This window comes from Limanda limanda, chromosome 12 (assembly GCF_963576545.1).
Source record: "Limanda limanda chromosome 12, fLimLim1.1, whole genome shotgun sequence".
Lineage (NCBI taxonomy): Eukaryota > Metazoa > Chordata > Actinopteri > Pleuronectiformes > Pleuronectidae > Limanda > Limanda limanda.
Window position 1 is genome coordinate 11,675,577 of NC_083647.1, and position 23,683 is coordinate 11,699,259.

The 23,683-nt window shown below is 43.4% G+C and overlaps 4 protein-coding genes across 8 annotated transcripts in view; 3 read left to right on the top strand and 1 right to left on the bottom strand.

The window, feature by feature from the left end:
* The first annotated feature begins 3,477 nt into the window (after positions 1–3,477).
* Positions 3,478–5,901, top strand: LOC133015884 (actin, alpha cardiac muscle-like). 4 transcript variants are annotated; one of them, XM_061083173.1, is made up of 8 exons: positions 3,478–3,606; positions 3,719–3,847; positions 4,036–4,146; positions 4,242–4,326; positions 4,574–4,735; positions 5,205–5,396; positions 5,493–5,674; positions 5,758–5,901. In XM_061083173.1, exons 1-8 carry the CDS (start codon positions 3,478–3,480, stop codon positions 5,899–5,901), a joined length of 1,134 nt encoding a protein of 377 aa, XP_060939156.1. The 4 variants fall into 4 exon arrangements, with proteins under 4 accessions (XP_060939156.1, XP_060939159.1, XP_060939157.1 ...); XM_061083176.1 differs by lacking the exon at positions 5,205–5,396; XM_061083174.1 differs by lacking the exon at positions 4,036–4,146.
* A 1,827-nt stretch (positions 5,902–7,728) lies between these two features.
* On the top strand, positions 7,729–15,201 carry arhgap11a (Rho GTPase activating protein 11A). Of its 2 annotated transcripts, none has more exons than XM_061083207.1 (12): positions 7,729–7,857; positions 9,252–9,319; positions 9,412–9,508; positions 9,599–9,855; positions 9,955–10,118; positions 10,207–10,347; positions 10,492–10,566; positions 10,958–11,131; positions 11,225–11,354; positions 11,477–11,591; positions 12,941–13,055; positions 13,176–15,201. In XM_061083207.1, the coding sequence occupies exons 1-12, from the start codon at positions 7,729–7,731 to the stop codon at positions 14,645–14,647; spliced, it is 2,937 nt and encodes a 978-aa protein (XP_060939190.1). In that variant the 3' UTR covers positions 14,648–15,201. The 2 variants fall into 2 exon arrangements, with proteins under 2 accessions (XP_060939190.1, XP_060939189.1); XM_061083206.1 differs by having other exon boundaries at positions 11,477–11,585.
* Positions 15,202–17,884: 2,683 nt separating this feature from the next.
* grem1b (gremlin 1b) lies at positions 17,885–19,842 on the top strand. The gene is given in 4 exon segments (XM_061082991.1): positions 17,885–17,903; positions 18,595–18,810; positions 18,813–18,835; positions 19,249–19,842. Coding segments are annotated over 4 exon segments (852 nt in total).
* Positions 19,843–23,151: 3,309 nt separating this feature from the next.
* LOC133015726 (formin-like) overlaps positions 23,152–23,683 on the bottom strand; it is a 52,993-nt gene continuing 52,461 nt past the window's right edge. The window contains exons 17-18 of the mRNA XM_061082992.1: positions 23,418–23,499; positions 23,152–23,321 (exon numbers count right to left, since the gene is read on the bottom strand). Coding sequence (XP_060938975.1) covers positions 23,277–23,321; positions 23,418–23,499 — 127 coding nt within the window. The 3' untranslated portion in view covers positions 23,152–23,276. The remainder of the gene's footprint in view (positions 23,322–23,417; positions 23,500–23,683) is intronic.

The window sequence follows — 23,683 nt, forward strand, 5'->3', positions numbered from 1 at the left end:
CTGATTGAGGATTGTTCATCTGTTCATCTAGCCTATTTCCATTCATTTATCCATCAATTGTAAAATATGTTTACAGACGATTCCAATTGTTTGGCTAACTATTTATATATCTGGCATTGCATTAGCGTTTTTTTACAAACTTTTTTCTCATCTTATTCTACAGAACAATGCCACGTACATCTCATGTGTGGAGGCATTTCACCCCATCAAATGTAGAAGGAAAAGTTGTGTACATTTGCAAATACTGTGCAAAGACCTATGTAAAGAATGACACAACGATGCAGAAGCATATAGTCAAGTGCCCAAAGTTTCCTCAGGGCTTAAATCAGCCTATAACAAAACAAAATGTTTATATTTATGTCTGTATATGACAAGGTAAATACAGTAAGTATAAATTACCCACAACATTTCCAGTTTATTCCCGTTAATTCCCGTTAATTCCCGTATATTCACGTTTATTCACGTTAATTCCCGTTAATTCCCATGGAAAGTTTCCAACTTTGAATATTCCCGGAATTTTAATTATACAGTACGTCGAATGTCCAAACACATATATTGCTAATTTTACTTCGTTATTCATGACTTATGAACAATTCGAGCAAAAATGGATTTTGAACTGGCAAGTTTGGGGACTCAGAATAGAAAACATTCTAGTGAAAATCCAGAAGAGGCAAACACAGAGTTTAGTATTTAATCTCTATTGTAGCTTTGGCTCTGACAAACTCCTACATTTCCCACAATGCAACGAATAGCACCTTTTCTCCCCATGAAGTAAATGTGAAATCTTTTCAAACTCACTTTCTGTTATGGATTCCCAGTCTCCGTATAATTCACATAATCCTGATGATTATTGATTATGGAACTCCTCCACAGAGGCAAAAAACACTTTTCAATATCATCTTTATCTTCGAAGCTTCAGAGAAAACCTTGTCTTTCACTGTTGCTTAGTAGAAAAGCTTCATTGTGACTCAGACCCCTTATTTTTTCATGGATCTAAACAACACTAATCCAGTCTATTAAAGGCTTCTCTGCAAAAACTATGATAATAACTTAAGCTGCATCCAGCCTCTATCTGCAGAACTCTGGTGTTAAATAACTATACATAGGAGGTGCTGCAACTGGTGGGGCAGCGTGAAGCAGAATAATGCTCTCACATACCTCCAGCTAGGATATAACCTCACATATTATAAACTGCTCTTCTGCAGCTGAGTCATTCCACCTTAACCTGAAGGCCTGAATAAATACATGGATTTTTTTTCATTTCAAAACATGACAGGCATTCCCTGAGATCTCACCATATATGATGTGTTCATTAGGACTCATGCTGCATAAGAAGGAATACGTCAAACACTTGTATCATTCCTGCAAAGATGAGAGTGTTCCCTCATAAGGTACAGCGAACATCAAGCAGTATACACACTTAAGTTGGGGGGGGACAAATATGGAGTTCCTCTTTGCAAACCCGCGACTCATGGAGCTCAGTGGCTGCGCAGTTATGACTCTGCTGCTCAGCATAACCCTACAAGGAGACAGCCGGGCCAATCAGGACGCAGCACCGACAGGCCACTCAGACAGCCAGATCAGACACAGGGTCCTTCTGGCATTACCATCAGCTGTTCCCCACGCTGAGGAGGCTCAGTTTGCATACCACCAGCCTAGTTCACACACATATACTATGTTTTCATCTCCTTAACAAGACACCAGTGATGCTGGCCTGACTGGGTCATCATAGAGAGCCTTCTGGGTGGTTATGACTCTGAGCTACGACATATGTGTCCATGCACTGTGTAGGGTCATATTATGCTTAGAGGGAGAGAAATTGCAGTATTTATACATAAATTGGATACAGTTATTGCATGATATTGACACTGAATCCAACACACAATATAAAGGCTATAGAGAAAATATACTTAAACAGAGAAAGTTTTGTTTATTTTAATGCATGGAGTTCCATACTTTATGAAGCTCACAAATATCACATAATCTATAATAAAAAACAATTATGGCTAATTTTTTGCCAAAGTTGCATTCATGTTAATGTGATTTTGCAAGATTAAATTACACGATTAAATAATCTAAAAGATATCTAGATAGTTGAATTAAACACTATAATATTGCATCATGTGGATACTGAGTTTATTGTTCTTATCCCTGGCCAATATTTGTCTGAAACTCTGCCATTCAAGTGACTGCATAGTACACAAGTCCCATCCATGGATGTGAAACACACGTTCCTCAGGCTTGTTGATTTTCGCCGGCAGCTCTTATTTGGACTTGTGTGAACCCCCCCTGGCTCCGCCCCTGGTCCCCGGGCCCAGTCTGGGTCTTATTTAAAGGACCCTCCTCACCCTCAGACTTTGTCCCAGTGGAAGCATCCTTCTAAGCAGTGCACCTTGGTGAGTACACTTCACAACTTGTGTGACTGTGTGTGACTGTGTCTTTTGTGCGATTGGTCTCACGCAGTTGTACTTTGAGCGGATGATACTTGAATGAATGAATGGATGATTTAACTTCAGCTAAACTTTGGGTTTTCTTAAGTTGTCATTTCAAACTGAACTTGGTTAGTACAGGTTTAAACTGGAGTTTCTGCTTAGATTATTATAGTGATGCTGAAATGAACACTGCTGTAGTTAGATGATGTGATTTTCTGTGACAAATACACACCACTGTATGATCAGTTTCTGTGGGAAAACATAGACTGATCTGCATGCGACTCAAACACATCATTATAGTGCTCAGAAGCATTGGAGAAGTTTGCCATATTCTCGTATGCACCAATGAATGAAGTTTAAGTGGGCAGCTGAGATGCATGAACCAATGTGTAAAACAAACAAGTCGGTGTGCGGACAGATGGGTGCTGCTGCCCAGGATCACCGACAACCTCCCTCAGACCTGAAATAGCAGGAGATCCATGTGTCAGTTCTTTCACCCTTTTAAAGCAAAGTGGGGGCTTGCTGAGTTTTAAAAATAGATCACAGGTCTCTTTCCCTCTCTCTCTCTGTTATTCCCCTTTTTTGGTGCTACCTCAGCAGCTCTGAGATGTCCCAGGAACAATCACAGTGTGGAGATATGGTATCAGTAGTTGTAGAGGTCAGGCCCAAAAATAGCAGCCAAATGCACATCTAATTAGCCCGCCACAGATAAGACCCATCGAGGTGGGCTGTGTTAGTGTTTCAAAGGGGCGCTGGCCGGCCTTCAAAGTTGCTGTGGATTACGGCTAATACTTATGATAATCACATAAGTGATTGGCTGATTATGTCGCTAACATTTTCCAGATATAGCTGTTGTATTCACATCATCACATCATCAGCTGCTCCGTTGATAAAGTGTTCAATTAAAACAGGCCTTCGTGCTATGTATTCTATGATGGGTGTAGTTTAGACAGCTGCTTCTGCTCCTAACACCCGGCCTGAACCTTCACTCCTTGTGTTTCCACCTGTCCCTCCAATGTTTAGACCAATCCAGTAAAGCCAAATCATGTGTGACGACGAAGAGACAACCGCCCTTGTGTGCGACAACGGCTCTGGCTTGGTCAAGGCTGGATTTGCCGGAGATGACGCTCCCCGTGCTGTCTTCCCCTCCATCGTTGGAAGACCCCGCCACCAGGTACGCTTCAATCTGCCCCACGGAATCTTATTCTGGGTTATGAGTAATAGGCAAAAGTAGCCTCTTATAACTTATGTACGTTAACTTATGCTCTCGTGCTTCCTTTCCTCAGGGTGTGATGGTTGGTATGGGTCAGAAGGACAGCTATGTTGGTGACGAAGCCCAGAGCAAGAGGGGAATCCTGACCCTCAAGTACCCCATCGAGCATGGCATCATCACCAACTGGGATGATATGGAGAAGGTGTGTGTTGACAGTGACGCTCATTTACAACATTCATGGCAGCTGAAGTGTGGCGTTCATGGGAATTCACAGCCGCCCCCGCCGTGAAGGCTGCTTTATTTTTACATCTGACGCTTCATTTAATGACCTAGCCGTTGTTTACTCAGTGGAGACGCTCAGTCCTGACATCAGCTGTTTCTCTCTGTCAGATCTGGCACCACACCTTCTACAATGAGCTGCGTGTGGCCCCCGAGGAGCACCCCACCCTGCTCACTGAGGCCCCCCTGAACCCCAAAGCCAACAGGGAGAAGATGACCCAGGTACACCGAAGTCCCTGCTCTGTTCTCTGTTGCTTTCACATATTTGTTCTGGAGTTGAGACAAACCCTCAACGTTCTGCTTGCGCTTTCTTGCAGATCATGTTTGAGACCTTCAACGTTCCCGCCATGTATGTGGCCATCCAGGCTGTGCTGTCCCTGTACGCTTCCGGTCGTACCACTGGTCAGTACACTGCAGCTTTTTCACATGCACCCAATTTCTGTCTGTGATCGGTTATGTCTATCATCTGGATACATCCTATTCTGAAAGGAGGTGTTAATCCCTCTCCATCAGGATGTATGCCCCTTATCTCAGCAGCATTATCTAGTTTATGATGTGATACATAGTTGAAAAAGACTCGTATTTAGCTGCCTGTCCTCACCTTGGCAGGCTTAGCTCTCTAACTCTGCTCTTCTCCTGCTTGTTAAAGGTATTGTGCTGGACTCTGGCGATGGTGTGACCCACAACGTCCCCATCTATGAAGGTTATGCTCTGCCCCACGCCATCATGCGTCTGGATCTGGCCGGTCGCGACCTGACCGACTACCTGATGAAGATCCTGACTGAGCGTGGCTACTCCTTTGTCACAACTGGTAGGTCTGCGCCCTCATGGTTATTTAGTTTAACGCAGAGGTCTTCAACAGGGGGTCCGCGGAGGTACTGCAGGGGGGTCGCGAAATTTTTGATAATTTTTTATATTTTTTAAATGGAAAAAAGAATTTCGACAATTGTTTTTTTTTTAAATACACATTAATATGAATCCAACATATTGTAGCATACAGATAAATGGAGAAAATAAAAACATGGATATATGAACCTGGTTATTATTTGAATAGCTTAGTATTGAATGCACAATAACAGGGTAGCTGTGTTTATACATGGCACTAGGCCCAGTTTAATATAAAACAACATTTTTTACAATATATATAGTAGGGGGTCCCTGCTCCATCTCTCCATCTGTTTGGGGTCCTTAAACTGAAAACTGTTGAAGACCCCTGGTCTAGCGGGGATATGAGAGGCGTCGGGAGTTGTTTCTGAACATGTGAACATTCTTCCCCTCAGCTGAGCGTGAGATCGTGCGTGACATCAAGGAGAAGCTGTGTTACGTGGCTCTTGACTTTGAGAATGAGATGGCCACCGCTGCTTCCTCCTCCTCCCTGGAGAAGAGCTACGAGCTCCCCGACGGTCAGGTCATCACCATCGGTAACGAGCGTTTCCGTTGCCCAGAGACCCTCTTCCAGCCCTCATTCATCGGTGAGTCATTGCTTACATTTGACTTATCTTGATTCTGACATGCGGTGTATTCTGCATCTGTAACAAAGCTCATCTGTTTTGCTTGTCGTCCACCAGGTATGGAGTCTGCCGGTATCCATGAGACCGCCTACAACAGCATCATGAAGTGTGACATTGACATCCGTAAGGACCTGTACGCCAACAACGTGCTGTCCGGTGGTACCACCATGTACCCTGGTATTGCTGACCGTATGCAGAAGGAGATTACCGCCCTGGCCCCCAGCACAATGAAGATCAAGGTGAGGAAAACAACATGTTATGCATCATGAAGTGGACTTACTAAGTGAATGAGAAACTTAGATCTAGTTTGTTACCTGCCTAGATCATTGCTCCACCTGAGAGGAAATACTCCGTCTGGATCGGCGGCTCCATCCTGGCTTCCCTGTCCACCTTCCAGCAGATGTGGATCAGCAAGCAGGAGTACGACGAGGCAGGCCCCTCCATCGTCCACAGGAAGTGCTTCTAAACACACAACCAAACTCCTCTTGTCCATGCCTTTGTACGTTGTTGTTGTCTCCTGTATATATATGTGTACGTTCCGTTGTAATAAAGATTAAGCCCTTGTGAGAGTATCTCCTGTCCTGTTTTGAATTGTAAAAACATGAATGGGGAAAGTGGGCGGGTGTTCAAACTGCAATTGATGATACTTGATTTACGATTCTGTGAGTTAATCATTCACATTTCTATAATGCAATTCAGATTTGACTTCAAGCTATTGAAAGAAGGTTTTAACCACTTCCTCCTAGTCTGTTGCATTACAGCAATTTCTTAGTATCATGTATTTGTTTATTTATAACCTGGGTTCAGATTGGTGATATACATAAAATAATACATTTAGGTTGAAGTAACTGTTTAATTCGTCTCATGATAGAGGATAGATAGATAGATAGATAGATAGATAGATAGATAGATAGATAGATAGATAGATAGATAGATAGATAGATAGATAGATAGATAGATAGATAGATAGATAGATAGATAGATAGATAGATAGATAGATAGATAGATAGATAGATAGATAGATAGATAGATAGATAGATAGATAGATAGATAGATAGATAGATAGATAGATAGATAGATAGATAGATAGATAGATAGATAGATAGATAGATAGATAGATAGATAGATAGATAGATAGATAGATAGATAGATAGATAGATAGATAGATAGATGGATACTTTATTAATCCCGAGGGAAATTTAGATCATCCAGTAGCTTAAACACCTCACTGACATACATACATAAATCACATACCGAGAACATATTTACAGATACAAGACTGGAATGCAATGATGTGATGTGTCAGTGTCCAGTAGGGAAGTGTTCTTGTGCTGCTGGAGTGGAAAGTACAATAAAATATATATATATATATATAAAACAACAAAAAAATATACATATATAAATATATAAGAATATGTATTGATATGATTATTGTCAGAATGTAGTTAGTAATGAGCTGTTTCACAGTATTTGGTTTTAAACTCTCTCCCAATATTTAATGACAAAAACATCCAACCCGTATGTCCCTGTTTCATAGTCATTTAAAAACACGGTCGTGACCATGGCCGTGACTCTAAAGTTTGCACAATTGTGTCTCTGTCCACACTCTCCATTTCAAATGTGCGATAGTTTCAAGCTAAGGAGTCGCCCGGTTTCCCTCCCCGTCCGCTTTAAGCCCTATTCAGGAGCGATAGAAACCGCCCCGCCCGGCGAGGCTGCAACGATGACCAAAACACACGCCCCGGAGGATGTTATTCACTTCCAGCCAATCAGAGCGCAGAGAGCGGGGAGCGCTGCTGTTTGAATTACTGTGCGGAAACAGTCCGATTCCCAACCGAGCTGCCACCGAGCCGCAGCGCGATGCAGTTAGCCAGCTACAGAACCACGTAGAACCCGAGAGGTGATTAGAGGTGAGCAGGAACCTTAACGTGTTGTGACTCAGCGAGGCGGGGTTGTTGGTTTTATTCCGACTGAGGCTCGTTGATAAGCTAACCCAGCTAGCAAACGGTAAAAATAAAGCCTAGCGTGTTCATCTTAGCTAGCTAACTGCATTGCAACCGAGGCAGCGATTACATAAACGCCATAACACAGTCTCACTTAGACCGAGTAACTTCGTCGTGAAGGTTTGTAGTTAACCCTCTGTGTGTGTGTGTTTGTGAAGCTTCCTGTGATCCGGTCAGATCCACGGGAGGATGAGCTAGCGTCTGGGGGGAAAGTGATCAAGTTAGAGAGGCTCGCTGGATTAAGACGAGTGAACGGAAGTTTGGGTTTTTGAAAACACGAAGAAGCAGAGATGAAAGTGGTGGAGAGGAACGTGATGCGGCTGCTGGCCGTGCAGCACCTCCGCACCGCGTATGGCGTCAAGACAAAGAACTGGAACAAAAACAAAGCGTCCAGCTGTAAGACCCCAGCCAGCAGCTCGGTGAGTACACACACGATCCACTACACACTTATAACACCAGACTCTAGCGCTTTAAGTGCAATGACTCTCTAACTTTGTTCCTGAGTGTGTGTTTTCTTACGATCAGATAAGTATCAGAAGCAGATTCAGACTCTGACACTATTGTTGAATCTGTTGAATCGAATTAGCATATCACTGAAAGCCTGTCTCCACGGATGAGACCCATTTGTTGGCACCCATGTCAGTCTCTGCTGACGCTTTGTCCTGCTGTTCTCACTCCATCAATTCCATTAGTCCCAGTAGAAGCCAGAGGCCAACAAGACCATACCATACCAAGACCAACAAGAACATACTTCTCCTAAATCCCTGTGGCACATTTCACCAACAGAAACATGTGATGTAGGAGTGGCCCTGCAGTTTAACCTTTACAGGATCCTTTAGTGGATTTACAGGAATTTAAGCTCTCTTTCTTCTTGTGCACTGTATCTGTAATTGGTCCATAGGAGTCACAGGGTTTTTTGCAAGAGACTATTAGTGGCTTTCCAAACGAACAATGAACATGACTTCACGCAAACTTCCTGTGTACAGAGGATGCAGATGCTGTTCTCAACGTTACTTCTTGTGCAGCTGTAGTCATTTATAACTGCAAAAGTTCTTTTGTCAAACTTCCTGGGTGGACAGGTGAAGGTCACATGTTTGGGGCGAGCTGTGTTTCCACCTTTCATACCACTGTTGAGGAATTGTATACATACTTTTATGTTTTGATTAAGTGACTCAACTGAGAGGACTGTAAACCTTATCTTCCTTTTTTAGAAACACTGGAACAAATGTCTCCATGTGTCTTTAATCTCTGCAGGCTTGTAAAGTGATAAAGTAAAATGTATCTTTTCATTTATTTAAATATTGATATGAGTGAGCTATAGCTTAACTAAATAGATAATTTACTTACATTTTCTAGATTATTCCCTAAAATGTGAGGACAAACTTTAGCTTGGTTGTGTAAAGGAATTGGAACTTGAATGTGAAGTGATTCTTCTGTGGTGAATGAGTGTGAAACAATGGATGGATCCAGATCATTCAGGTCAACAGGCAACATACAGGTGCTGCAGATTTCGCCACGAACACAGGAATGCTTGGCAGTCAGCCATCAAACCTATCAGAGATAGAAGCTCGAGCTGTAAAACTCCTGTCAGGACACGGAGAACTTGGTATTTTGATCAAAACGGTCGAGAAAAAAAATCTAGAGATTCTTCCAAGATTTTGACCTCGATAAATGCAGAAAGGGTTTGTGAGGCCACTGGTTATTAATCAACAGTAGCCTGATTAAAATAAGTTTAATGTCTCTGTTTAAATCCTAACATTGTTCAGAAACAATGACTCTAATCTTAAGTCTTCCCCTTCGATTGTTCCTCCAGACAAAGGTTTTCGGTGTATCCCTGGAAATCTTACCATACTACAATATGGAAAGTGGGAGCGTGCCAAGGTTAGTACTTATTTGCATATTTCATTTCAGCTGGGACATTGACCCTGGTCCCATTTTGTACCATTAATCCTGACTTTTCTTCGCCCCCCCAGCTTTCTGGTTGATGCGTGTATGAATCTGCTGGCACATGTTGACACAGAGGGGCTGTTCAGAAAATCGGGCTCTGTCATTCGCCTCAAAGCACTCAGGGTGAGTGATGGCTTAGTTTGACCTCGCATTCATTCAGGGACCTTGACCCTGAGAACCGTCTTAACAACAGAGCTGTGTTTTTGTGTCCAGGCAAAACTGGATGCGGGCGAGGAGTGCCTGTCCACCGCACTCCCCTGTGACGTCGCCGGTCTGGTCAAGCAGTTCTTCAGGGAGCTGCCGGAGCCTCTGCTGCCCGCGGAGCTGCAGGAGGCCTTCCTCAAGGCCCAGCAGCTGCCCAGCGAGGAGGACAGGACCTCTGCCACCATGCTGCTGTCCTGTGTGCTGCCCGACCGAAACCTCGCTGTCCTGCGTCACTTTTTTGACTTCCTCCATAATGTGTCTCTGAGGTGCCGTAAATACCTTTTAGTTTGATAACTTTATTGTTACATTTAACAATTTAAAATGTATTTATATTTAGGTTTTCCCATTTCCTTGCTCAATCACAGGAGTGCAGAGAATAAGATGGACAGCAGTAACTTGTCTGTAATACTGGCCCCTAACCTCCTTCACTCTGGAGACGGTACAGAGAAGATGAACGCCAACACTGAGAAGCGCCTCAGGCTCCAGGCAGCTGTGGTCCAGTGCTTCATAGAGAACGCCCTCCGTTTTGGTAAAACTCGAAGCACCTCATCTGCACTTTCTCTGTGTTTCTCTGTTGCTTTAAAGCACTCAAACGTGTCTGTGTTTGTGTGTGACAGGTGTGTTGCCTCAGTTCCTTCTGGCAAAGGTTCCAGCCACGATGGGCTGTGAGGGGGGGGTTCTGTCCCCGACTCCCAATGAACTCGAGGAGCTGGACATGAACTCAGGGATGAAAAGGAAACAGAGACGCAGCTTCGGAGGTAAATTCACACCCTCAGAGATTATGTTTCCGCAAGAAAGTTATAATAGGCAACTTCCTTTCAAGGAGACAAGAAGTCCTGCCATCTTTAAGCAGCTGTAGGCATAAATGATGTTAAAGTTATTTGGTTTCTGTCACATTTCAGATATGGTCAGTGGTGCACTGAATAAGATAAAAACTAATAGAACACCCACACATGCCAGCCAGTCAGACAGTCTTGGTATGTACTTTAATCAGATGAGGTAACCGATGCTTGTCATGTGGCTTGATGATTGAAACATGCCTGCATTTCAACACAATCAGCTTCCTGTTGTTCAAACAAAATCCAACTCTGCATTACACCACACGATTCAGCTTAAAAAATGCATAAACTGTTATGGATTAGCAGCTGCGTGGATAATGAATGAGGTGTCATTTAAATTACATCAAATCCTGCTCGTTTGCTCTGGCTTCTGTTGTCTTTGCCTGTCTGCCTGTCTGTCATATGCATGAATCTGCTATTTGCTCGTAGTGCTTTTGCTCAGAATCATCTTTGGTTTTTTTTAAATGTAAAAAAAACAATTTGTCATATTTGGAGACTGAAACATTTTCTGTGCTTTTTATTTTGTCAGTCTTTTCCTCTGCAACTCCTGTGATTGCGACCCCATCGTCCAAGCGAAAGCTTCCCTCTGAATCTGGTCACTCGTTTGGTTTCTCAAACAAGAAACGTAGATCCGTCAAAAAGACCCTCGGGATAGATTTACTTCCTAATACACTGTTCACCGGCCTTTCCACTCCTGGATCAGGTATTGATGCACGATGGATCAAATGGGCACCAACTCCTCTGATATTCTAATGCGTAGGGTTAAGTTATACGTTTTTCTTGTTTATATTTTCAGCTTATAGTGCCTCTGGGGTCTTGGACTCTTCCCAAAACGCCCCGTCCCCAGCCGGTAGGTCCAGAAGACATTCAGTGACCTCTGTGAGGAGGAAGAGTCGACGACTTAGCAGCAGACATGCTGTCAACAGGTACGCTCCTTTTTTTCTTCTTCTTTTTTTTGTCTCTTACGAAGATTTGATACTAATTCTCCTCAGGGCAAATGGTTATTCTTGACTTATCTTACTGATATTTGACCTCATATCCTTTTCAGAGTTGAATCTGGACGGGCCGGCTGCTTTTCTCCTAAAGTCAACAAAAAAGAGGCTCCACGCAAGTCTCTGCGTTTGCGTTTCAGCCTGGGCAGGGGCAGCAAAGAAGCTGTAAGTGTGGTAACCAGTTAGACTTCACATTGCATTTCTCAGGGTCACACGTGGTGAAAGATGTTAATGAAGTGCACTCATGCATTTCCGCTTATAATGTTTATTAAGATTTATTAATATGTTTGCACTTGGGGTTTGATGTTGGGTTAAATGGTGAACAGAAGCACTTTCCTATTGTGTCAGCCATGTTTACTTTTAGTAGCTAACACATTTAAACTAATATATGCATGGTTTTTATAAACTTGACATGTGTAACATTAGAAAATAACATGTTTATACATATGGTACAGATCTGTGGACTATTTCCCTTTTACCAGTGATATAATATGTTGAATCACTTAGGTGGAAGCATGTGAGTTAGGGCTGGGCCATAAAAATGTATTGATGATTGTCAATCATCAATAACAAAATAACAAAAGTCCAAAATATATATCGATTTAATGCTTTTGCATTGCACAAGCTCTGTGAGGAAATATAACCAGACTATATATATAAAGATGGATGACACGTCTCCACATCCACCCACTGTTCAGAAATAAAACTACAATATCCCAGATACAGGGGTGGATTCATGGTAGCAGCTCATATGCACTCTCAACCAAATACGAGTCAGCTGTTAACCATGTTTTTATAGCATCAAATAACTAAAGTGGAAACGTTAGATTAAAACAAAAGTATTGATGTGTACTTTGACTTTTTGGCTGGATCCATATCCCTCCATTAATATGGTGGCAGTGGGATTAACGACCTGTACCGCAACCAGCCACCAGGTAGTGATCAAGACACTTCTTGTTCACTTTTGAGGAGCAGTCGTGCATCCATCTTTAAATACATTCAATGGGTGTAACCCATAATTGATCTACCTCAGGTTTGTCCTTCTCCTCTTGAAAAGAAGAATTTAAAACAAAACTCTGGAGAAAAATCAGTCTTCAATCTTAAAAGAAATAAGAATGTGATGATTATCAAAAAAAATATAGATGTGTTTGTAAATATAGAGAATATTTTTTATTTTTGGCCACATAGCCCAGCCCTAATGTGAGTATATACTCTACTAAAGTATATACAGAGACAATATTGTAACCTGTTTTCGGTTCATTGGGTGAACTGTAAGGTGATTTCTAATGCACTTTACTTATACACTACATATGTATATTCTTGCCTTAATAAAAGTTGTTAAACAAATCAGTAACTTGTTTCTTCTGAGTGATTTTTAATCATCCTCTGAAGAACTAACTACAATTAACATATTAATGGCTACACATTGGGTTACATCTGCGGGGTCCTTTTTAACAAAATAATAACCTAATCCTCCTTCAACTTTCATCTTTCATTTCTCCCTCCATGATGTGATGAAGGGATCTGAGTCCATTGGCTGGCGCCTTGCCACACAGGAGAGCACCACCAGTTTCCTTTTCACCAAAGAGACAGAGTTCAGTCCATCAGTTCTGCCCAGAAAAAAAGAATCCAAGAGTGAGTATCTGCTAAAGAAATCCAATTATTCAAACCTTGAAATATTCCATTGTAATCTTTCAAAGTATGATGTACTTTTTCAAGTTTTAATACTTGCTATTGTCCCATTTATTTCCATAGGCACCAAGTATATCAGTAAGTCTGAAGACAACCTGCTGACCCCCCAATGCAACCCCCTCCAGACCTCATGGAGTGTGGAGACCCCAGTGGGAGCCCAGGCCTTCAGCGGAAGGTCTTTCACAGATACACCCATGAACATGTGCCTAAAGAACACCTACGTGTCTGAGCCGGCCATCGTGGCGTCCAAGCCCCCGACCGTGAGCAGCCGTCCCATGAAGCTGTGCTGTGCCTCCAGCGCCGAGAGCCTTGAGAGCGAGAGCTCCGTCGCTGAAGCCCAGAGCCAAACCGGCCCCACCCTGCTGAAAATCAAGAAGGCCTTCACAGAGTCGGGCAGTGACCTCCAGGCCGTCGTACGGGACTCCTGCAGCTCTGCCGGAGCAAAGGTGACACAACCATCAGACAGCGTCCCAGTCCATCCACCAGAGACCCCTACACATAGAGTTCAGTCTGTGGACACCCCCACCTTCCCATTGAAGCAGTTCCTGGCTAAAGATCAGAACATTACCTTTGGCCAGTTTGAAATAGCTGCTCTCTCTCCTCTGCATATTGACAGTGTATTATTTGAATCTGGCGTATACTGTAGTCCAGCACTGAAGGCTGATAAAGGTGGAAGTTATGTCGCTCCTGTCAGACCTAATGGCTCCATGGTTGGCGACAGTGAAAGTGAGGAGGAGCAGGTCAACTGCAGCAGGTTGATCGACGCGCTGGACATGCAGAGTCCCGCTCACTTCAAACTGGGTGTCACCTCCGGGCTGCAATCCACGCCATATAAAAAAGGTTTTGAACTTCACCATGAGCTTGGTACGTCTCCTAGAGTCGGTACTAAAATCAGCACGGTACAAGAAACAGATGAATTTCCCCCAGAGATCGATACCAAAGTCCAGAGCCAGCAACCGCTCTCACCACGCAGCCTGGAGGTGGAGAAGCGGCGTGTGGCCGAACACATTCAACATTTCAACAAGCTCACCCTTCATTCTCCCAGAGGCCCCAAGGGCCAGCACATCAGGTCGCCCCTCAAGTTCCAGCGCACCCCCGTGCGCCAGACGGTCCGCAGGATCAACTCCCTCCTGGGGGAGAACAGGAGGCCCACCAGGAGCAGCCTGTGCGGCCCTGTGGTCAAGGCAGTGAGCATGGAGAGCGGCCTCTCCCCTCACCCACAGCTTCGGCCTCACCAGGATGAGCCCCCAGCGGACCAGTCCAACAGCCGGTGTCCCATAAAGAAACCACCTCCAGTGCCGCCCAAAAAGCCAAGCACCCTGGCCCGTAGACCCAGACTGTGCGCGTTAGGCGATGTGACCAACAAGGTCCAACCAAAGACCAGAGTAGACTCTTCTGTGGCGGAGTCGTCGGGAGCTCCGAAGCCTCTGGTGCTGCAGGTCGCTGAGAAGGAGATGAACCATTACAGAGGTTCACCGAGGAATCCTCTGAACCAGGCACGACTGCTGTCTGCCACCAGGCCTGTCGATTTATAGCCCGTCTTTTGGCCCTTTACTGTTTCTTCTTACTCTGCAGGTCTCTGTTAAAACTGCATGACATTGAACATTCCTGCTTATAATATCCATATGTTCAGGGTTTTAATTTATTTTCTAGCTACGGTAGTTTTGTGTTGTTATTGGGAGATGTTCTTATGCCTTATTTGATTAGAAACTAAACATCGACACATATCAGGCCACAAGATTATATGTTTAGTAGCGCTGAGTAGAGTTTAGGCCAAATGATGTGACAGGATGTGATTGAGGGTGTGACTGGAAAAGTTTGGATCATGTCTTAGATGTTTATTTATGCATTATGTATCTAACCCTTTTGGTTAGATGTTTACTGAGGGTGACGCTGTTTTATTTTTTATTTTTTATTACAGAACATTGTCTTACTATTTTTCTCATGAAAACAGATGGAAAAAAAAGCACCTTTTTGTTAGATTTGTATAAAAGAGAAAAGAGAAGCCAGGCAGTATTGATCAAATCATCAGTCGATCGCAGTCCATCGATTTCAGAACCATCAGACAGGGAATTGTTTTGCCACATAAGCTGTTTCAAAACAATAAAGACAAACGACATGGAACTTTGTTTGGTTTGTTTATTCTGGTTTGGGGAGATTGGAGCACGTTTGAGCCACAAGAGGGCGTCATACCATTAGACTGGATCAGCCTGAAACGTTCAGTGAAACACTTGTTCGTACCTCAGCAGAGGTCCTGGGAGGATTTATTATTTTGAAGGCTGACTCGTAGCAACTATAATCTACTTTCTGGCTGGTTGTTTTCCACATTTTGAATAAAATTGGTACTGGTGCGATGAAAATATTTAATTTACATCTCTGCAGATTTCTTTATAAACAAACATTTATTTTTCTCTGTACTTCTCTTTCAGTGAAATCTAAACTCCTAGTTACTTGTAAAAAAGCTCAGTACAGTGTGTCTTCAAACTTTAAACTTTAATTTACCATAAAGTTTTAAGATGTTCTTTTCTCTTGAGACTGTGATGGATCATCCTTGAATCCTACACTACATGTGTTGGATTAAATTAGACCAGGATGAAAATTTTAAGGGCTGCAGGTCAAGTCCAGCTAAATGCACCATTGGGATCATTAATTTATCCCTGAACGAACAGCAGTGTCTGTAATTGAGTTTTATTTTTCTGAATATCAGAAACAAACATTGTTTCAAATGTGTTTCAACACCTCTTTCTAACATGGCGGTCACATAACGGGTTTATAAAATGTGACATGTTTTTATGGTTAATAATAATTTATAAATCCTTTACAAGACATTGAGCCATTCTGTTTGTTTGTGAAACCCCCCTAAACTGCTGTCCCCCCCCCTGCAGGACACTAAAGTGATAATTCAGTTTGGTAATTCCTAAAGTCGAACAACAGCTTTAAGAAAATATCTGGATGGAATTTCGTTTGTTGAAAAGTTAGATTAAAACTGCAGACTTGTGGTTTATATAAAAGAAAAAGTGATGAAGAGATTTGTAACAGGAACTGGATAATTATCCTCTAGAGAGAATTTAAACAACCTCTGAATTACTGTCGTTTAATGGTGTTTCATTAATCAATTCATGTTAACCAACCAAAACAGACATATTACAATTAATCAGCTGACACGGTGCCTTTTAGGACTATAATTGTGTTTATTCAACTGACGCAGGTCTAATAAATGATAAACACTTTGATTGTCTCTCATTTATATAATCATCTGAGAGCTGGAACAGTACAAACCTCTTTGAAAAGCACTGATGTCTCCCACTGCGCTGCTGCTGCATCTAATCTCATTGTTGTCCACTTTTCTTCATCATGCAAACTAAAGTCTACATTTCTTGTCGAGATTGTGACGCGCAAAGGCCTCAGTGGTTGAATCAGACGATAAGAGAAGAGATGCAGCGTTTCAGAGAAACCAGTGACGATGTCCCAGTAACATCTCAGCTGACTGTGACTTCACTGTGACAGTAAATCTAGGCAGGGCCGGCCCTGGCAATGTTGGCACCCTAGGCGAGATTTCAAATTGGCGCCCCCCAACATACACACACAAACTGTCATGCATCCATAATAACTTTTGGACTGTATACAGATGCACACACAGGCAGACAAAATTGTATACTATAAAAAACAATAAAAAGATATAACAAAAAATATAAAGAGTCTGAAATCAGCTGTACTGTCATGTCGAAAATAAACATTAATGATGTCCACAATCAGGGTGTTTCTTACCTCTATATTGTTCTTTCTTCTCCTCCTCTACTTTGCGGTGCTTTCTGAATTGTGCACCTGATAATTTAATCTTTTTTTGATTCATCTTTGACTCTACCTGCAGTCTGTCACTGCAGCGTGTCTGTTCACACAGGGAGCCCATCCAGGAGGATGTTTTAGATGCTGGCTTGTCTGTCCATGGAGCCACGGATGGTGACATCAGCAAATGTCACTACTATGCTGCCAAAATAAGTAGGTTTTTATACTTCTCTTTGTATGCATCATGCTGCTATGAGGAACTGTTGTGAGGTTGTTGTTGTCAAGGTTTGTTTTTTTCTTTTTGTGCATCCAGCGACTTCGAGTGGAATGGCATATGCCAGTCAACTCGCCATGGCCGTACTCCCAACGGGACAGGTTCTGTTTGTGACTTGGATTGCTGCTCTGGCTGGATTCACTGCATGGTATCTGATGTGATCCCGCCTCCAGTCTGTCATTTTGCTTAATATAAAATTAACTTAGATTAAATATAAAAACGATTTAAGAAAAGAAAAAAGAAAAATTTAATTAAATTAAATGAATAAAAAAAAATATATATATTTTTTTTTAAACTGCGCATGCAATGCGCAGAAGCCCATTGCGCACATCCTGCGCAATGGGCTTCTGCGCAGGACGTGCGCAGTGGGCTTCTGCAGGATATGCGCAGTGGGCTTCTGCGTAGGATGTGCTCCCGCAGTTTTTTTTTTTTTTAATTTAATTAAATTTTTGTTAATTTAATTTTTAATGTATCTAATTTGAAATGGTTATGGTTCATTTTTGTTTTTAAATTTACATATTATTAGATATTGTGCAATTAATAGGTGGTTGAAGTCCTGCCAACACGACAGCCTGCCAAACTTACCCATGAGTTCGGACGCAGCTCCTTTGTCCACTGGTGTCCTGGTTCCACCCATGGTAGCGTAGTGGCGAGGGGCTGGCTCATCCCTGCGGCCCAGGGAGCGCATTTCTCCGCGCTGGTTCAGGGCTAAATGATGCTGGTCTTCACAGGTCAGGTGACTTACCTACGCAAGCCTGTAGCCGCCCCCCATCCCCCACAGGAGATTATGTGCTTGTGTATGTGTGTTTGTGGCCGCAGCGCTTCCCGGTTCTTCCCGGCATTACGCTACAAGGAAAAGAGGCGGACCGCTTTTCGCGCGCTTCAACCTCCGGTGCGTCCCGGGGTTAGAGGATGATGGTGTGACGTTTATATATTGTTTTACATTGCATGTGTCACGTCATGATAATTCAGTCTCTTGTGCCGCCCTCTCCGCATTTTTCACCCTAGACAACCGCCTATGTCGCCTGTACCAGGAGCCGCCCCTGAATCCAGGGGATGCAGAGGAGTCACAGGTGAGGTGATGGGTTTTGAGTTCACTCTAACATTACTGAACATATCTGTTCATATGTTTCACTCGAGGTTTGTGAACTCCTCCATGCGGTTTTAAATTAGTTTGATATATGACATTAAACCGCCACGATGCTCATTGTGCTTTAAAAAGAAAAAGCTTTTTAGAAAACCTTTTTCCATGTGCGCGTAAACTTCAGGCCTGTCCTCCTCTTCTTCCTCCTCCTCCTCCTCCTCCTCCTCCTCCTCTTCTTCCTCCTCCTCCTCCTCCTGCTCCTGGACTGTTTTCGTGAAGTGGGTTCAGGGAAGTGTTGTGGGGGCGGATAGTTTTGATTTTCTCTCCATCGCGCTCAGCCAATAATGTGGAGGGAGCTGTTGTGCACATCTCAGCTGGCAGACATTTAAAAGGGAGACAGTCCGGCGCTGGAGCAATTTGTATTAACCCCCCCACCCCACTTCACCACCACCACCTCCTGGCCCCTGTCTATGGAGCGGCTGCTCTCCCACCCATCCACAGTCCCGCCAGTGTACAGTCGACAGCAGTAGGTGCCTCTCACCTCGGAAGGTGCCTCGGAGGACTGACAGGATCTCAGCAGTGCCCGTGTTGCCCCGGAGGCTCCAGCAGGTGAGTGAGTCTGAGCCGCTTCTGATCCAACAATAACTCCATCACTCACTGTGTCAACTTTATTTAAGTTCATTGATTTGTGTGAATTATAAAACGACAAGCTCCTCATCCACTGGTGAGCATGAGAAGCATAGAGCTAAAGAATGGAGCATTTGCGTAATGGATAAATTATAGGTTATATTGTAATTATATGGTCCCATTTCTCACTCAGATATTTAGACTCGGGTTCTTCAATTTCACAGTGATTTAGTTCTTCCACTTCAGCTTTGGTTTTGCATGTGGGTTCAAAGGAAAAGAAAGAAAGGAAAAAGGGAAAGCGAGCTCGATCCGTGCGTTTTTACGCAGCGTAAAAGCTTTGACAGCTGTGCGTAACGCGCCCAGAGTTGAAACGGTGTTGGTGATGAATTATTTTCTCCTTCTCCCCAAGGATGGCCAACTCGACGCGTATCTTTTGCGGTATGGTTTTCATCATCGGGCTGCTCTCCTCTCCCGTGGACTCCAAAAGAAATCGGGGCTCCCAAGGCGCCATTCCTCATCCTGACAAAAGCAACCCAAACGAATCGGAGCAGCAGCCGCAGCCTCCGCAGGCGGGCTCCGGGTCCCGGCAGAGGCAGGGCTCGTCCTCGCCGGCTGACGAGGTGCTGGAGTCCAGCCAGGAAGCTCTGCACATCACGGAGCGCCAGTATTTGAAACGGGACTGGTGCAAGACGCAGCCGCTGAAACAGACCATCCACGAGGAGGGCTGCGTCAGCCGCACCATCATCAACCGCTTCTGCTACGGACAGTGCAACTCCTTCTACATCCCCAGGCACATCCGCCGGGAGGAGGGAGCCTTCCAGTCCTGCTCCTTCTGCAAACCCAAGCGTTTTACCACCATGACGTTTACTTTGAACTGTCCGGACCAGCAGCCACCCACCAAGAAGAAGCGCATCCAGCGCGTCAAACAGTGCCGCTGCATATCCATAGACCTGGACTAAACACACACACTGAGAGGTGTTGTGTGTGTGCGAGTTTGTGTGTGTTTCATATTCTTATTCTTCGTGGACAGGATTGTTGGTATAGAAAAAGAGAGGCTGTCACACAGCCAAGAGCACGTCTCCATCTGGGGATCTGCTCCACATTTACTTAAAGGTAGCCTACATGTACCACGAGTCTCTTCTTGCACGACGTGTGAACAAACATGGAGCAACTCATGAACCGACGTTGAACTGAAAAGAACATTTTTTTTACTCCTCACAAGTTTGAAAACAAGTATCACTGCACGGGAACTTGGAATGGGCACGTTTTTACGCACGGCTTCCTCACCTCAGTAGGACAGCACATCCCCGGCTTATTTAACAAATCACCGTTGCACACACCCCCCCTGAACCAGGATACACACTCCTGCTCCATTCCTCTATTCTAATGTGTTTTTATATGTTTGCAAAACTGGATTGTTTCCACTGTGTGGAATTTGATGGATGAGTGGCGAGTTTCGTAAATGGAAGATGTGACTTCATTTCGATATTCCAAGAATCCTTGGGTTGGAACGATTTCTGTCCTTAAGTAAATCCTTTTTTATTTTATAATTATTTTCAGTTTCTGTAAGTTGGGTGTCCACACAAGTGTAGTAACGTGAGCTTCCTAACAGACAATGTACAGTGATGGTTTGTATAGAGATAAAATAGTTGTAAAATGAAAAGTCCATGTAATCGGTTTGTTTATTCATTTGATTAAATTATCAATGGAAACATAAAATAAAAGGATGTTGGAATATTGTGCATATTGTTGGTAACTTTAAAGCTACTTGTGAAGGAAGATGTGTCAAATAAAATGTGAGACATTCACACAAGTCGTGATAAATTTCACCCTAAATGGAATTCAGGTTTTAATTTAGGTTTTAAGAGAAAACAAGCCCATCCAACTTTCCCTAGAAATCACAACTTCATTAAGTTCTATTTGGATGAAGGGCTGGAAAAGGGGGAACTGACCAAAATCGGACCAAACCAGTGTTTCACAATTGAGCATTAAAGCATTTTCTCGTTAGAATTAAAAAAAATGATAAGACATTATTCTTCAACCATCCATACTACATTTCACCCTCATAATGATCTTGGCCAAAACCTGTATGTTTATTTTAGTGTTTGAATAATTGGAAGAAACAGAATTACTGTTATTTTAGTGAAACAGCAAATAGGCCAAATCATTGTTATAATGTCCATCCTATTAAACTTCATGTTTCTAAAATTGTACATTGCTGATAGCACAATAAACTCTTCATGTTAATAAATGCAATCACTGTTTCTCAAAAAGAGTTTCCCAGGAATAAGTTTTAACATCTGAAAAAGAGGTTTGAGTGACGTTGGTCTGAGTCAGTGTTCATTGACGCTGAATCGTGAATCATTAAATTATTTTTGTAGAGTCACATAAATATCACATTTTCTAAAGGGAGCGTAGTCCGCCGAGTGTTTAGGGGAAACTGATTTAACACACACAGAATTTCAAAGTGCAGGTCGTCATCCAAAATGAGTCACGGTCTTTTCGGAATCCAGAAGTTTATTCTTGAAATTTAAAACAATTCCATAAAATTACAGAGCACCTAGATGAGAGCTACTGACGGTCGCAGCGACTGACGTACACACAGTAGAGGCTACAACAATTCCATGGTCTGTTCTCAGTTCGTTTTGTTTTTGTTTTTCAAACTCCTCTAAAGTGAAACACAGCAGTTATGAAATATCTCCATCTTCATACAAAATAAATGGCACACATGAAAGACTTTGGAGGATAAAAATAAATGTAATTCAAGGTGCAGTTTATTGATATCTGGATAAAGGAAGTCTGTCTGAGGTATAACATGGCTTCAGGTGATATGCTTAAATGATCTCAATACCAAAACCCTCTTCTTTCCCCCAAATTTTCCTGAAACAGTTTTCATTCCGTGTAAATCACTTAATTTCCACACATCATCCGGATACACTGGAGATACACTGACCCACAATATCAGGAAGCATCTCAATCGATTAAACTCATAAAAACACCACCTCACAGGGAACAAAGATCTGTGTTTTTTGGCATAAAATAAATCTCTCCTTACATAAATATACTTTTCTTGAATGACACGGGAGCGTGTCCACATCCTACATTTGTGAAAATAAAACATTCAGCTTAATTCACTTTCTTAAAAAAGGGAAAACATAGGTAGGATTTCATCCTGGAGCGATGAAATCCATGAAACTCTCCGAGAGGGAACCCAACGATTGCGTAGGGAAAGAGATGCAAAAAAAGTGCAGGGCATCTGAAAACAAGAATGCATGAAGTTAGCTTAACATGTGGAGTGTGAGCGACATCATAGTGTTACTGCAAGCGGGGAAAAGTGCATAAACCTGTGCTGGGCACAATGTGACGTACAGCTCACCATGAGGGGTTTAAAAAGTTAGCTTTAAATACATTTTAATTAAGGGTATGACTGGGTGCACGGCCAAGTGTGTGTGTGTGTGTGTGTGTGTGTGTTTGAGTGTGTGTGTGTGTGTGTTTGAAGGGTCCGACTCATCGCTCGCTTGTTCCGCTCTTCACTGGCTGTCACACAAGGGGGGTGTGTCTGGTGCAGTGAAAACACACAACATAGTAAAACAGACTTTGTACACCCCCCCCTCCCCAACACACAGACACACACACCATATCTTCATCTGCTCACGAAGCCCAGCGCATATTATCTATAATCCTCAAAGCTGCACAGTCCCTGCCGATTCTATAACATGACATATTTACACTAGTTTTTAATGAGCCGTGGTGAATGAGCAGCTAGTGGCTACGGCAGAGGACGCTGGGAGCCGCGGCTTTCTCCCTGCTCCGAGAGAGAGAGAGGGATCTGTTGTGTCAACAGGGATTTTCCCTCCGAGCAGAAATCAGCAGCAGCAACAACGTCCTGAAACACTTTGAATAACTTGGAGCGTTTTCAACACATGTCTCTCTCTCAGGTAACGGTCGGCGGCTCGGAGAAGAAGGGATCCTCAGCCTCTGCAGACGCAGGAGGAATCTCGTGTCAGCTGGCACTGTTGTGGATCCCGCTGACCCGCTGAGACCCTTCACAAGCCGGGCTCTCAGAGGGCACGCCACGCTGGATGAATGAGGTCGACCTTTGGCCTTTAAGACTCTCATCACTTCGGCTGTGTCAGCCATGCAGGAGTTTTTTTTCTTTCAACATGTGGGTGGGTGGGTGGGTGGGGATGGCTGAGGGTGTTAATAGCGCGGAGATACGGCCGTGGGAGTAGAAGGTGGGAGTCCGGTGAGGTTTGATTGGGAGTTCGGGCCATGGAGGGCGGTCCGGTGTTGGGGGGGCAGGTGGCTGAGTGAAGAGGGATGAGGCCCGCAGTCTTTTTTGTCCATCTCTCTTTCCACCCCCCAGTGGATTTCTCCTTCACCGCCCGTCAATTCAGCTGAAGGGGACGCTGGACTCCTTCTGCCGCAGCCTATCTTTCTGTTGAGCGGGAGCAACACAAAAATTCACAAATTGATTTCACCGGCAAGAGCACCGTTCAGGAAATGTCTCTGCCTCATGCGAGCAAGCTCTTACCAGACTGTTGGCATTCATCTTCTTGGTTTCCACTCTCTTCTCTGCTGTGATCTTCTTGATGTTTTCTTGGGCTTCCTTCAACCTACGGAGGGAAAAAAACAAAACAACAACCCTCAAGTACGTGATATTTGCAGGCCCCTTAAAAGCTGGAAGTGCAAACTGAAAGCTCTGGAAAGTTGTACTTGTGAAAACAATATAAAGTCAGTAGCCTCTCATCACTGTGTCCTTGTGCGGTTGTTTATAAGAGCAAGACATTTAAGTGTCTC

Bases quoted from the DNA above. Each gene is read 5' to 3' on its own strand.
- arhgap11a (XM_061083207.1), top strand. From the start codon at position 7,729: ATGAAAGTGGTGGAGAGGAACGTGATGCGGCTGCTGGCCGTGCAGCAC. The intron at 9,856-9,954 runs GTGCCGTAAATA...GCTCAATCACAG, and splicing joins CTCCATAATGTGTCTCTGAG to GAGTGCAGAGAATAAGATGG. The intron at 10,348-10,491 runs GTAAATTCACAC...GTCACATTTCAG, and splicing joins ACAGAGACGCAGCTTCGGAG to ATATGGTCAGTGGTGCACTG.
- LOC133015884 (XM_061083173.1), top strand. From the start codon at position 3,478: ATGTGTGACGACGAAGAGACAACCGCCCTTGTGTGCGACAACGGCTCT. The intron at 4,327-4,573 runs GTCAGTACACTG...TGCTTGTTAAAG, and splicing joins CGCTTCCGGTCGTACCACTG to GTATTGTGCTGGACTCTGGC. The intron at 5,397-5,492 runs GTGAGTCATTGC...GTCGTCCACCAG, and splicing joins CTTCCAGCCCTCATTCATCG to GTATGGAGTCTGCCGGTATC.